This window comes from Myotis brandtii, unplaced genomic scaffold (assembly GCF_000412655.1).
Source record: "Myotis brandtii unplaced genomic scaffold, ASM41265v1 scaffold478, whole genome shotgun sequence".
Lineage (NCBI taxonomy): Eukaryota > Metazoa > Chordata > Mammalia > Chiroptera > Vespertilionidae > Myotis > Myotis brandtii.
Genome location: NW_005368264.1, coordinates 436,255 through 452,004, shown reverse-complemented (window position 1 = coordinate 452,004; position 15,750 = coordinate 436,255). Strand labels below are relative to the sequence as shown.

General features: G+C 40.8%; 1 protein-coding gene across 2 annotated transcripts in view; it reads left to right on the top strand.

The window, feature by feature from the left end:
• PRKAA1 (protein kinase, AMP-activated, alpha 1 catalytic subunit) overlaps positions 1-15,750 on the top strand; it is a 32,510-nt gene that overhangs the window by 7,283 nt on the left and 9,477 nt on the right. For both annotated transcript variants that reach the window (XM_005875984.2, XM_014547520.1), the window contains exons 2-5: positions 6,314-6,455; positions 8,077-8,170; positions 11,555-11,699; positions 12,713-12,800. In XM_005875984.2, coding sequence (XP_005876046.1) covers positions 6,314-6,455; positions 8,077-8,170; positions 11,555-11,699; positions 12,713-12,800 — 469 coding nt within the window. The remainder of the gene's footprint in view (positions 1-6,313; positions 6,456-8,076; positions 8,171-11,554; positions 11,700-12,712; positions 12,801-15,750) is intronic.

Sequence of the window (15,750 nt, the reverse complement as noted above, 5' to 3'; positions counted from 1 at the left end):
TCCCTTGCCTCCTCCAGCTTCTGGTGGCTGCTGGCCTTCCTCGGCAGCAAGGCTACAATCGCTGCCTCACATGGCCGCCACCTGTATGTGTGAGTTGGTGTGTTATTTCTTTCTGAGTCCTTTTCTTATAAGGACACCAGACACTAGATCTAGAGTTCACTAATTACATCTGCAAAGACTATTTCCAAATAAGATTACTTGCTGAGGTTCCAGGTGGACTTGAATTTGGGGAGGAGGAATACTATTTAACCCACTACAACTACACTTGCATTATATTTTATGTGCCTATAGTTTTATGCTCTTCATTTGTCCTTAATGATACCCTAATTTTTTAAATAACTTTTATATTGGTGTGATAGAATAAATAAAATATCTTCTTGGCATCTTGTCTTAAAACATTGAAATTGACATAAGACAGGTTTTTGGTAGACTGGATTCATTTTTTCGTACAGGAAAAGGTCACAGTAGCAGTGCCTGGCATATGGTAGTTGCAGGCATTCATTAACTATTTCTTTTTTTTTAAATATATATTTTATTGATTTTTTACAGAGAGGAAGGGAGAGGGATAGAGGCATATATCCTTTCTGATTGGTGTTTTTGGTTTCTTGGGATATATTCCTAGAAGTGGGATCACAGGGTCAAATGGGAGTTCCATGTTTTGTTTTTTGAGGAAACTCCATACTGTCTTCCATAGTGGCTGCACCAGTCTGCATTCCCACCAGCAGTGCACAAGTGTTCCTTTTTCTCCACATCCTCTCCAGCACTTGTCGTTTGTTGATTTGTTGATGATAGCCATTCTGACAGGTGTGAGATGGTACCTCATTGTTGTTTTGATTTGCATCTCTCGGATGATTAGCGACTTTGAGCATGTTTTCATATGTCTCTTGGCTTTCTGAATGTCCTCTTTTAAAAGGTGTCTATTTAGGTCCTTTGCCCATTTTTTGATTGGATTGTTTATCTTCCTTTTGTCATTAACTATTTCTTAAATGAACAAATGAATGTTTAGAATAATTATTACTCAGTCTATTCTTTTGAAAACTATAAGACTATAAATTAAGGAGTCCTCTGATATCTTAATTTCTACTATTTGTGTTTTATTAAAAGGATATGTATATATTATTATACCAAGTAATGTCCATTTGAGGATTTTTTTTTTTAATTTATCACTTTTCACTTATCATTTTTGGAAAACGCACAACATTTTGAGACACACCTGGGTTCATGTTTTGGCTTTGCAAGCCACTAGCTGTGTCATTTCATCTTCCTGTGCTGCGTTAGCTGTGAAGTGTTGCTAATAACACAGATCTTCCAGGGTTGGTGAGAGAGTCAGTATATCCGGGTACAAAGTGGGGATGCCATGAATATTAGCTGGTAAATTGTATACCTAAATTACTTTACATATTAACTAGATTTATATTTTTAAACATAGTGTTCATTTAAAGAATCTGATTTACACTGAAGCCAGATGAGCCTGTTTTTTTGCCTCTGTGCTCTTCTGTGACTGAGTCAGGCAGGGTTTCTGTAGTTTTTAGATAGTGGGCGAAGTCCCTGTCAGGGACTTGGTGCTATGTGAATACAGTAAACCCTCGACTTAATGGACAAAATTTCCGGTCCACATGTCATATGTGAAAATTAACACCCTCTTAATTTTAAAATGCTTTTAACCAAGATTTGCTTCCAATTAAATTAACAGGTGCAGTGATCCTCCCCAGTTACTCATGAGTTGAATTTTACTTGGTTCCCTAGTCCCTTCCCTCTAATTATTGCTAATTTCTTTCTTATTTTCTGGTGTGTGTTACATAAATGTTTCTGTCACATTTCTGCTACAACTTACTGCTTTCGAAATGTTTTTTTTCTGTTGCAAGAGCCGTCTTGCTCTGCTCTTATTTCATAACTTCTGCATTCTCTTAACTATCGCTCTGAAATAGTTAATGATTTGTCCATTTCTGGGGTGATCTTCATGTGTATTCTCCCCCCCCCCCTTTTATCCTTTTGCACTCTATTTATTTATTTATTTTTTACCTTGCCGTTACTTTGGTCGCCTTCAGTGGCGAGGACGGTCCCAGGAGCCCAGGTCGCTTTGGGCCAGGACTTTTCCCTGGCGCATTAGCTGGCACACGGTGGCTGCTCCGTGCGTGATGCCAGCGGGACGAGTCTGAGGGTGCTTTGGCTCTCCTCTTGCTGCGCCTTGTTTAATGACAGAAAACTAAGTGTGGGGTTTGGGATAAACCCGGCTGTTTTCGTAAACTGCATTGAGCAGGGGGGATATGGGAAGAGGCTGGTTGACTTGTGATAAGGGTCAGACTGGAGTGGATTCTGCTCTAACATCCTTTCCAGCTCTCAGTCGGCCAGTATTCCCAGTGTGGTGCCTGTTTCCAGGCTGTGTCAGCTGTGCAGTTACTGGGGAAGGTTCCTGGTCAGCAGGGGAGGGGGGTGGGGAGTCTGCAGCTGAGACAGATGAGATTCCTTCTGGTATCAGTGAACTAGGTCTAGAAAGAAAACGCTTCCCGAGAGCCGTATCAGAAATGAGAATGTGCGGGACTTCCACGGTTCATTTCAGCTGTGACTGTCGGGTTTTCTTCCTCGCTCAGCTCGGCATGTTTTCGTGAGGTTTTGGTGGAAGCATATCCAGTGCCGTCTGAGACTCTGCCGTCTTTCAGGAGCTGCTGTCACTCCGTGGCCAGGGATGGTTCTGAGATTAGTTGGGCTATATAAAGGGTGGTTAAATTTAGAGATTCCTTTTGCATTGTGGTGATTCTAAAATGGCATTTTACCTCCTGATCCTGTGCTAATCCTCTGGGTGACAGTGGGCTGCGCTCCGTCCCACGGCGGCTCCTTGCTGGGAGGGTTTCACTGTAGAGGTTTTGTGAAGGTTACAGGGTCGGGCAGCATGGAAGTTGAACTTGGGTGGGCTTTTTCTCCCTTGTGAAATATCAGTATGACCTGACCTGCGTTTTATATTACTAATGAAAACATTTAAGCAAACAGCTTTAACATTTCAATACACTGAGGACTGCCCGTCCCTTGTCCTGGCCTCCCAACTGCAGGGGCTGTGGGGGCGGAGGAGCCCCTCTCTCGCCGTCTGGGTTAGCCTGGTGGGACGATGCCGACTTGTAGAAAACCATTGGACCCCGTGATCTGTAAGGTTCTCACTCGTGGTTTGTCTGTTTTTTAATCCTCACCCGAGGAGATGTTTCATTGACTTGAGAGAGAGAAAGAGAGAGAGAGAGAGAGAGGGAGAGATGTGAGAGAGAAACGTTGGTTGCCTTCTCATAAGAGCCCAACCAGCGATCAAACCTGAAACCTTTCAGTGTGTAGGACAAGAGGACGTTCCAACCAACTGAGCCACACCAACAGGCTCCCTCTTGTTTCTATACATGTGTATGTACAGTTGGTTTCAGAGGGGAAGGGAGAGGGAGAGAGAGAAAACATCAGTAATGAAAGTCATTGCTTGGCTGCCTCCTGCATGCCCCCTACTGGGGATCGAGCCCGAAACCTGGGCATGTGCCCTGACTGGGAATTGAACTGTGGCCTCCGGGTTATAGGTGGACGCTCAACCACTGAGCCACACCGGCTGGGTTCTTGGGGTTTTTTAAAGGATAATGAGGCTCAGCTTTATCCCAGATCCCATTGTATTAATCTGCTTGGGCTGCCATAACAAAATACAGCTGACTGGTCTGACTTTAACAACAGAAATTTGTTTTCTTGCTGCCTGGAGGCTAGCGCCTGAGGGCAAGGTTTCTGAAGGTTTGTTTTCTTCTGAGGCCTCTCTCCTAGATGGCTGCCTTCTCCCCTGTGCTCAAGCAGCTTCCTGTGTGTGCCCTGTGGTCTCTGTGTCCACATTTCCTCTCATAGGGACACCAGTCAGGTGGGATGAGGGCCAACCTGTACTGACTCATTTTAACGTAGTCACCTCTCTGAAGGCCCTGTCTCCAAGTTTACTGTCATATTCCAGGGGATTAGGGGTCAGGGCCTCAATATATAAAATTTGGGGGAGACATAATTCAGCCCATAGCAAATACAAATGACTTAGAAGGGATTTCCTGTTACCATGAGCCTTGATTTCAGCTGATGATGATCACTGTCGGCAGGGACAGCTCTCTGATAGCGTCTTACAAACTGTTTGAATTGAGAGGAGACGGTTTTCCTCCTGTAAAGCTAAAACCTAAATTACTTACTTAACATTTTTTGGGGGTAAAGTAATACATGTATATTTTAAAAGGTCCAATAGTGGTCGGAGGTGTATTTATAAAATAGAATTCCCCATCTCCACTTCTGACTCTTATCTGTTTCTTTTTGTATTCATCTTTTTTTTTTAAACCTCCACATGTCTAGTGGATATATGTAAGCGCTCTTTTACTTCCTACGGACAGGCTTCTTTTTTTAAAAAATATATTTTATTGTTTTTTTACAGAGAGAAAGGGAGAGGGATAGAGAGTTAGAAACATCGATGAGAGAGAAACATCGATCAGCTGCCTCCTGCACACTCCCCACTGGGGATGTGCCCGCAACCCAGGTACATGCCCTTGACTGGAATCGAACCTGGAACCCTTGAGTCCGCAGGCCGAAGCTCTATCCGCTGAGCCAAACCGGTTAGGGCTGGACAGGCTTCTTTGGTTGACTGTCTATTATGGTAGATGAGGGTATGAGTTTTCTTGTACCTTTTCTGTATACCTTCATTCTTCTAATCTTACCTAATAATAGACAAACATGTAAATTGACCATACCTTCACTACGCTAACCAGCCAATCAGGAGAGTATGCAAATTAACTCAACAAAGATGGCGGTTAATTTGCATACATAGGCTCCAAGCGGTGGAGCAAAGCCAGACGGCCGGAGCAGCGAAGCTGGATGGCTCCGGGGCCGGCTCCGGCTGGAGCCTGGCCAGAGTGAAGGCCTGGGTCCCGGGTGCCAGAGGCAAACCGGTGCCAGCAACCAAGGGAAGGGAAGGCCTATTGCACGAAGCTCTTGGTGCAACAGGCCTCTAATAAAATTATATAATCTTTAAAAATCCATATGTGGTGTTTTCATAATTGTGACTGTATAAAAAGTCTTCGGTAAGTCAATACTATGATAGTATTGTCTTACTTTTAATTTTCCTTGAGTTTTAAACTCATTTTTGTCATTAGCTTTGTACTCTTTGGACCTAAGTTTAAATTCTCCACGTCTTCAGCCCTAACCGGTTTGGCTCAGTGGATAGAGCATCAGCATGCGGACTCAAAGGGTCCCAGGTTCGATTCCGGTCAAGGGCATGTACCTTGGTTGCGGGCACATCCCCAGTAGGGGGTGTGCAGGAGGCAGCTGATCAATGTTTCTCTCTCATCGATGTTTCTGGCTCTCTATCCCTCTCCCTTCCTCTCTGTAAAAATTCAATAAAATATATTTTAAAAAAAATTCTCCACGTCTTCAAATGTCTTTGTAAAATCTGTCAGTACAATATTCTATTCTCTCAAACCTGAAAGACAATTTACTCTATTTCTTTCCCCACAGAAATAACCCTCTTTGATCCCCTGTAGCACTTCTGTCGGGATTTGTTGCCTCTGGGCCTCCACACACCTGTTACCTAGGGCTGTGCTTCATTCTCTATCGGGGTCACCCTTAGGTTTCTCCTGTATTGGATGCCATCTTCATGGTTTCCCTGCTGATTTTGATGGAATATATACATTCTCCAGTAGATTCTTGAGAAAGGGTGGACTTTTTGGAGACTTTTGTCTCTATAAACATGTCTAAATTCTGTCGCCATTGAATATCAGGGCATTGCATTCAAAACTAAAAAATAATCACTTAATTTTTTTCTTATTTTTAAAAATAGATATGACATTTTCACGAACCAAATTTTAAAAGATTCTGGAAGTTACAGATAGGGGGATTTTGTTTGTAGCATGAGGGAGTTCTTGGGGATGGTGAAACTGTTCTGCATCTGATTATGATGGTGGTTACACCAGTTTCTACCCATGTTAAAACCTATAGAGCTGTGCACCAAAAGAAAAACGTTCAATTTGAATGTCTGGTAGTTTAATAAAATGAAAAACAAATGAAGAGAATTTAAAAGTGCAAAAAGGAAGTCTCTTTCCTTTCTCTTTCCCTAGCCTTCCGGCCTTCCTTGGTGGAAAGAACCACTGTTATCATTCGCTTATGTATTCTCCCACTTAGTCACTCATACAGACATTCTCGGGTAAATCAGGCAGAATGGAAGGAAGTTAAATTTGCTCAAGTATTTTCTGAGACTGCTAAGATTAGTGCTCTTAGAATATGTGTAAGTATGTAGTTAATCAAGCCAGGCACTAATCCATTACAATGGTTTCTCCTACAGTTGGCAAACACGAATTGACTGGGCATAAAGTTGCTGTGAAGATACTCAATCGACAGAAGATTCGAAGCCTTGATGTGGTAGGAAAAATCCGCAGAGAAATTCAGAACCTCAAGCTTTTCAGGCATCCTCATATTATTAAACTGTAAGATCTGCTTATATTCCTAATATAATCCTGCCACTTTTTCGTCATTGTTGTTAACCTAATTAACACGCGGAGGGAGAAAGATGACTGACATTTCTTTGGTCTGTTCTTGAGGGGTTTGAAGTGTCTTCCTGTTCCTGTGTTAACCTAGCCTCATTCAAGGTCACTTAAGCCTGTGTTCCTGTATTGCCCTTTTGCTTATCAGCAGTTACCTTCCTCATTCTTTCTTGTCTTCTGGATCAGTGCCCTTCGGATAGAATGTTCAGGGCCCTACTTGTTGCAGGACCAGCAATGAAATAATTTGCTAGTCCAAACCCTTAACCCCCAAATTTCCACGTGTCAGCCTCACTAGAGACGTGCAGCAAATAGGGCTCCCCCCCAATGCTGCTTGCTTCTGATAAAACAAATGACAGAGAATAGAATCTCAGGAACCTACTATTGCAAAAGGGCAGTAACGTTACCGTTGTTTTACAGTTGCCACTTGTAGGGGTGTTAGATCATTTGTTTACTGCTCAGCTTCATTCTATAGGCTGTAAGTTAAAGCTGCTTAGGCTTTTGTACTGAACTAGCTGACTCCAAATTGGTTTCCCTCTCACCTCTTCTCATTTGGTGAGGCCCCCTGGGGTTCAGTACTGTGCACATGCTGATGACCCCTAAACATCCTGTTCTGAAACCTCTCCCAGACTCCTGCCCATTGCCTGCTCTCCATCTCCATGTGGCTGTCTGAGCAGCATGTGACACTCCCCGCGGCTGAAACCGAACTCGCTATTACTCTCCCCAACTTGCTCTTCCCACAGTTGTCCCCATCCCAGTGAATACCCAGTTCCTCCCGGCAGGAACTGTGGAGGCATCCTTCACCTCCCCCTTGCTCTCACTTCCTCCCATCCATCCCATTGCTTCCTTCCCAGCTCCTTCATCGCCATCAACCTGGGCTGCACACCCTTCATCTCGCTCATGGTCTGTGGCAGCAGCTCCTGCCTCCATCTCTACTGCGCACGGTCACTTCTTCACGTTGCTACCACAGGTAACCTGTGAATAGGCCAGATCACATGACTACTCTGCTTGAAACCTTCGTCTTGGAGTAAATACCAAAGCTCCATCATGGCTTGTAAGGTTCTGTGTCTCAGGCTTCCACTCACCTCTGTGACTCCATCCCGTTTCTCTCTCCCAGCTCACTGTGCGAGCCTTCTCACCATCCTTGAACATGCCAGGCAGACTTCCACATGGGGGGCCTTTGCACTTGCTGCTCCCTCTGCCGAGTTCACCTTCTTCCTAGACAGTGGCACACTTCGTCCCTCACTTCCATTACTTAGGCTCTGCTCACATACTGCTTTCTCAGAGAGGCCTTCCTTGAACACTCCATATGAAAGGGTCCCCTCAGTTCATTTATTTCTTTCTCTTCAGAGCCTGTTCCACCACCTGAGATAATGCTCATTTAGTTCATGCTTGTTGCCTGACTCCTAGGACATGAACCCCCCAGGAGGGCAGAGAAGTTTCGTTCCCTGCAGTTTTCTCAGCTCCTAGCACAGTACCTGGACTATTATAGTTATATTAATAACTATTGATTGAATGAATGAATATACATGTTTTAATATTGGTAGATAATGTTTTCTCTCACCAGGTACCAGGTCATCAGTACACCATCTGATATTTTCATGGTGATGGAGTATGTCTCAGGAGGAGAGCTATTTGATTATATCTGTAAAAATGGAAGGGTAAGCAGTTCTGATTTAATCCTGTACCTGTTTGTAACTCTCCTTACCCCTTACCAGCTTCAGGACACTGTGTGGGAAGCGATTTTGTTAAGAGGTCTGTTTAATACCCATTTCCCTTAGTCATTTGTTTGTCCAGAATCAGATAGTGTTTAGAGCTAGTAAGGACCTTGCGGACGGGTTTCTCAGCCTATTTACACAGATGTGGAAACTGAGACTCAGTTTATGTATTTGCTCAAGGTCACATGACTTACTAATGACAGAACTGGAAGGAGACCACAGAACTCATGATTCTCAGACAATGCTTTGGGGGCATACAGATACTTTAATATATGTCGTAAAGTATTTATTAATCCTTACAAAATATATTATTAAATCTAGGCCTTGCTAGTGAACCTAGCCATATTTCAATTGCATTCACTTTTCTGTTTCCGAAATCTGATGTGCCTGAAGTAGTAAGAACAGGCTGCATGAAGGACTTAAGTAGACTTAGAGAATTTAGAGTTGGAAGGAGCTCCAGAAGACATTTTGAATAGTATCTTCAGTTACAGTTACAAAAACTGAGCTCTGACCCCTGCCCATACTTCTTCTCACATCCAGGTTGTCGGCATGCAAAAGTCTCTACTATAGGAGCCATATCTAGCACCGAGAATCCATTCCCCCCCCCTCCTAATCTAAAGTTGTTTATGTCATTCACTTGTTCTCTATAGCATATGTTTATTTTCATCACACTCAACTCACTAACCAAGTTTATTTTCATTTGCCATTTCTTAACATGGTTCATGTACATTTGAGGCATTCCACTTCTCTGTTCACTGTATCTCCCCACTCCCCCTTTCCTGCCTACAGTTATGGAAGTTGAATTGGCATCTAGTTTGCTTTTCCATTTCTTTGTCAGTTTGCTTAACATTATGGGAGTTTTCTTCTGTGTTTATCTGTTGCATATTAACATTTCAGTTGTCATCGTTTCTATTTCAAAGGTCTTCCTTGTTTTCTGAAATTTTCTTTTCTATAAGTAGCCTGTTTTTTCTCCACAGATGTAATACTCTTATCTGAAGATGACAAGTAGTTAAATTTTTTTCTTGTGTTCCCTGCATTGTTTCTGGACAGTCTGTGCGCCCTGCTCCCTGGTTTTTTAAAATTCACTTTGTTGGTCTTTCTTTGTCTCTTGTGCATTGGCCCTTCCTTACTGGATGTCCACTCATTGAGAGTGAGGTACGAAAGGCCTGGCTCATGTGGGTGGAACTGACTGAGGGGTGGGCCTCCGCACAGGTTGGTTAGGTAGGGACTTACCATTTTATTGGGGTTCACCAAAGGTCAGTAACAGCAAGCAGCTTTCTTTGGATCAGATAGTCGCTCTAGAAGAAACCTTCCCATTTCCCCGAGGGCATCAGCTCAGCTGCCAGCACCTGGAAGCTGAAAGGGGAAGAGGTTGCAGGTGACACGAGTCAGTATGTTGACTTTCACGTACTCCCCATGTTTTCCGTCTGGGGCCTCAGCCCTGCCTTGCTGTCCTTGAGGACAGAGCTGGGTCAGCCTTACTGAGAAGCAAATGGTGGGTCTGACTCCCTAGCAGAGGAGTTTAGAACTTCATTCTTCAGCCAATTGTTCTGTTTTTTAGCCCACCTCTCACCTCCACCTTCAAAACTTCCCAGGACTCCCCGTTTCTGAGCCTTTCCAGGGTTCTCTGTACAGACAGGTTATTACTGGCTGCCATGCCTATAGGCGTGGGTTTCGGCCTCCTCTGGCTGGCGAAGCCTTTCTCACTTTCATCCACTCTCCAGCTGGGTGGCTCCTCTCGATTCCTGCTGTCTCTCCTCTGGTTCTCTTTGTCTTTATATGCAAATGTCCTTTCAGTAATATCTCAGGGAGTGGAGACCAAAGGTTCAGGCTGCCATGTGTGACTGGAAATATGCTTTGACCTTTCTAATCTTCCTTTGTAAATTTCCCCTCCTTCATCCTTTGTGCTGTATTTATTATTAATATAGTGTAATCTTCATTTTTTTGTAGCCTATCTAGTTATTTTACCTCTTATATTTTGTTTAATCAATTAAGTTTCCTTCTCTTTCACATTTAGAACACATTCTTTTTTCATTTAGTATATTTGATATGATTGCTTAAAAAAAACGAACCTACATTTCTTCTAGAAATAAAGGTGTTAGATTGCTAAATCATTAGCATTATTTTTAGAGGGAAGGGTATCTCATAGTACTTTGATAACTTTTTTAAAAAATATTTTTTTATTGATTTTAGAGGAATGGAGAGGGATAGAGAGATGGATGAGAGAGAAACATTGATTAGCTGTCTCCTATATGCCCCACACTGGGGATTGAGCCCCAAACCTGGGCATGTACCCTGACCAGGAATCGAACCCTGACCTCCTGGTTCATAGGTCAACAATCAAGGACTGAGCAACACAGTCCAGTCGTACTTGATAGTTTTAATTTTGCTTTCAAAAATATTATTATTTCATCTTTTCTCCCAGATTATCTATGCCATTTAAGGTATAAAAATCTCATTTTTAGGATGCTAATTTGTGACCTGCGTTAGAGAATTGCATATTAGAGTTCTTCACCTTAAGTATTAATAGCTTATTAGTTAAATACCCCTTCTTGGGAGCAAGCATGTCAAAGTAATGATTATGAAAAAAAAACAAAATAAGAAAATATGGAAAAATGGAAAGAGAATTTTTAAAAGAATATTTTAAAAAAATGTAGTTGCAGCAAAAGATAATCTTTTCAGTAAGTAAAGATAAATGCTTTTATATTTTATAAAATAAATGGAATTAAAGTTTTTCTTCTGTTAAAACGAAAATGTCTTTTATTTCAGGACATAAAGTGAGGTGATTGCTTGTTAATTCATTGACAATGCTGTAAATGTCACTCCCTCACATAGTCTGACATAGTATCCCCGTCACAGCATAACTGTGTCCTTGTCCTGCTTTATTTTTCTTCAAAGCACTATCACTCGTTTATTTTAATGTCTATTTTCTCAACTGTATTAGTCCCTCTGTTGCTACATAGCATTCAACAGTACATGAGGTTTTCAATAAATATTTGTTAAAGGAATGAAAGATGAAATGTTTTGAATTTATAGGAGAAAACATATCTAGTTTTAGGCAGAAATTGAAACTGTCTGAAATAGCTCCTGAGATATAAAGGAAAGCAAGCTATAGCACTGGAGTCATGAAAGTGCTCACATTAGAAAGTTGAGTTACTGATTTGGGTTCCAAGATCCTCCTCGAATTTTCGTTTGTGCTGCATAGCTCTCCTCTGCATTTCAGAAGTATCTTATAAGTGAGGTCCATGCATTCATACAGTTATATAGATTGGAGAATTAATTTCTGTTGAAAGACACACCTTTAAGATGCCTCTCTACTCTTCTTAGCTGGATGAAAAAGAAAGCCGACGTCTGTTCCAACAAATCCTTTCTGGAGTGGACTATTGCCACAGGCACATGGTGGTCCACAGAGACCTGAAACCGGAAAACGTCCTGCTGGATGCACACATGAATGCCAAGATAGCTGATTTTGGTAAGGAGATGTTTACAGTTTCATGTTCATCACGTTCAATGAACATGGATAGCATTCTTCAGATAATTCTTACTTTTATGTCATAGACTGAGTATTCCAAAGTAGTATATCTTCACCATTTTGTTCATGAGCATGCAAAAAGGAGGAGAGATCTAGGAATTCTCTTTTCTTAGCTTTATGTCTTTAAAATTGAGTTTTGTGACAGTAGGTAAACAGTGGTAGTAGAGACATCATTTGAAGGAACCCATTATGTGTGAAGGAGAAGTTAGTGACCTATTTCCAGTATATTCTTTTAATCCATTATGGAGCAAGAGGTAGGAGACTGGGATACAGTTATTCAAACTTTGGATGCCAGAAGATGAATTATCTGAACAAAATTATTTAGGGGGAAAAAAAAGGGAAGATATTTTAAATGATAGAAAAACAATTTCAACTTGAGAAAAATGTAATTTCAGCCAGAAAATACAAATTTTGACAGATTATCAAAAATGAATTTAAGTTTCTTTTATTTCCTATAGAAATTGCTATTACCATTGTTAAATCTAACAGAAAAATGAATCGAATACATTTTTGAGAAGATATAGGGTCTTTTTGTAGTAAAACTATGAGGGAACTTCGATTTTCAAAATTATTATATTTTATTAAAGAATCAGAACAGGGATTAAAAGAAACTTTCAATTTTAATTCTTCTCTGTTCTACATTTTTTTCTAGTAATTTCTGTACTAATAAAATTTAAACATGCCAAGTTTATTTTAGTAAGCACAGTGACTAATAGCTTAATACATGCTCATTAAATTGAAAAAATGCACTAACTTTAAATGTTGAAATAGATTACAAATTTTAGGGCATAGTGGCAAAATATTTGGGAATAGTAAAGACTATAGGATTTTGTTGGAGTAAAGAATAAAATGATGTATTACTTTAATGCAAACTCAATGGTATTGTTTAATGGAGTTTTGCTTTTATTTTTATCCTTGGGAAATCTTGAGTAGTGGATTTTGTGCATTTTCAGGTCTTTCAAACATGATGTCAGATGGTGAATTCTTAAGAACAAGTTGTGGCTCACCCAACTATGCTGCACCAGAAGTAATTTCAGGAAGGTAGTATTTGATGCTCCCTGCCCTCAGTACATCTGTAATTGTCTTTTTCTCCTAGATTTTGTTAGTCTGTACGTAGTGCCTATAGTGTTTAATTTAGTGAAAGGATCGGAACTTAAGGCTTACTCTTTTCTTATCCAGAAAGTGTTCTGTTTTAAGAATAAAACATTGTAATTAAGGCCTCCATTTATAGAGGAGAATGTTGGTATGCAAAGTCAATGTTACATTAAAGTAATTAGATGAGAGTACTTAACATTTTTACTCCCTGGTGGAAGAAATTGGAGGTTTAAAAGTAGTGAGTTTTAAAGGTAGGTAAGACCTTAAAAACTTGGTTAATACAGAAATATCTAGTAGTTACAAGTGGCTTACTGTTTACTTAGATCAGGGGTGGGGAACCATTTTTCTGCCAATGGCCATTTGGATAGTTATGATTCACTTAATAGAAATTTATGTTGCTATGAAAAAAGCTCCTAGATTTATTGAACTTCAAGTCCCGCCTGCAGTTGCCCTGGCAGGGGCAGCCCAAATGATTTCATGGGCCTTATAAGGTCTGTGGGCTGGATGTTTCCCACCCCTGATTTAGATGAAGAATTAAAATTGTAATGTGTAGCTTTAATTTTTCAAATAGATAGTATTTTGTAGTAGCTTAAGGTTTTATGATAAAGTGTTTTGGAGAATTGGACTCAAATATTAATAAAATCTTCAGACTTCATTTATTTTGAATTGTCATAAAAAAGTTTTTTAGAGACTGCAATACTGTATGAATGCTAACCTCTCAAATTACTAAGTTAATGTTTGAAACAATGAGAATCTTTGTAAGGTGAACCTTTTTGAATAGTTTAGATGACAGGGAAGTTTAATTTTTTTTAAAAGAGTAATTGTTCTTCACTGTATCACTGAAATTCAAAACAGAAGGTTGATTTTGTTTACTAGTTTTTATAGTTAACTTTTTAAAAATATAAATTTTAATTGATTTCAGAGAGAAAGGGAGAGAGAGAGAAACATCAATAATAGAAAGAATCATTGACTGGCTGCCTCCTGCATGCCCCACACTGGGGATTGAGCCTGCAACCCGGGCACGTGCCCTGACCAGGAATCGAACTGTGACCTCCTAGTTCCGTGATGGCGAACCTCTGACACGCGAACTCATTTTTTTGGTTGATTTTTCTTTGTTAAATGGCATTTAAATATATAAAATAAATATCAAAAATATAAATCTTTGTTTTACTATGGTTGCAAATATCAAAAAATTTCTATATGTGACACGGCACCAGAGTTAAGTTAGGGTTTTTCAAAATGCTGACACGCCGAGCTCAAAAGGTTCGCCATCACTGTCCTAGTTCATAGGTTGATACTCAATCACTGAGCCATGCTGGCCGGGCTATAGTTAACTTTTAAGAACTTTTATTCATACCACTTGTCTTTGTTTGAATGTTTCAGATCCTGATTAATTTGTAATGCAGAAATATTGTTGTACTTTCTTCCTATTTTCATAGGCTTGCTTGCCTAACCTGTTCAGAGAAATTATATTTCTATAAAGTCATGGCTATGAATAAGGCAGAAGTATCCTAATTTTAGATTTAGCAAGTTTTATCATTTTATATTAACTTAGTGTCCAAAATTCTTTTAAAAATTTCATTTGTGGTATCTAAATTCTTTTGGGAAGAAAATTTAGCATCTAGATACTGGGGGCAGGGTTAAATAAATAAAAATAAATGTATTGTAATTATGCATATATGCAATGGGCCATGACTGAAGTCTGATTTTCCTAGTTTGCATAAGGTCTTTCTGTGAGATCTGGATGAATGGAAACTTTTACTTTCAAAACAGTGTTTATAGTGGGAAGAGATCAACCAAAGAACTTGTATGCATATATGCATAACCCATGAACACAGACAATAGGGTGGTGAAGGCCTGGGGTAGGGGCGTAGGGGCGGCTAGGAGAGGTCAGTGGGGGGAAAGGGGACATATGTAATACTTTCAACAATAAAGATTTAAAAAACAAAAACAGTGTTTATCGATCAGTTCAACAATTTCTTTGACCGATTTAAAGAAACCCTTTCTCCGAAGCCAGACTTTGCATGGGGTATCTGACCGTCTGCAGATAGGCTGGTCAGCTGGCCACAGTGCACTGCAAACAGAATCGTCTGTGAACCAGTTAGCGTGGCTTCCTTCCAGGCTCAGCCCCCTTTACCTTGAGGAGGCCTTGGGTTACTGGGGAGACTGGATGTAGAGTCCGTCACTAGAGAATATTCTCAGTTGATGAAAGATCATTTCCTCTCTCCTCTGTAACCAAATAACAGTGGTTTTAAATTCACTGATGATATATTTGCTCAAGGTTTGGGACTATTGGTTGAATCTCATGAGGGCCATAGTTGGTAGTAAGAACAGAATTTTAGCTCTAGTCTGTAAATTAAAAAACAACTCCGGACTTTTGTTTTCAAAGAAAGTACGGATAGAATTAGTACAAAATCTTAATATGTAGTATACAGCACTGATTACACAAACTATAATAATAAAAGCGTAATATGCTAATTAGACCGGACAGCCAAATGACCTTCCGGACATCCTTCTGGACAACCTTCTGGATGAAGCTGGGGCTGCGAGGGCCAAACCCCTTGCGCGAATTTCGTGCATTGGGCCTCTAGTCTATAATAATAAAAGTGTAATATGCTAATTAGACTGGACAGCCGAACAACCTGGACGAAGCCGCAGTGGTGGGGGCCGAGGCAAAGGAGGTTAGGGGCAAATAGGCAGGCAGGCGAGCAGTTAGGGGTGATTAGGCAGGCAGGCGAGCAGTTAGGGGTGATTAGGCAGGCAGGCAGGCAGGCAGAGTTGGTAGGGGCGATCAGGCAAGCAGGCAATGTGTTAGGGGTGATCAGATAGGTAGGCAGCGGGGTTAGAGGTGATCAGGCAGGCATGCAGAGTGGTTAGGGGCAATCAGGCAGGCAGG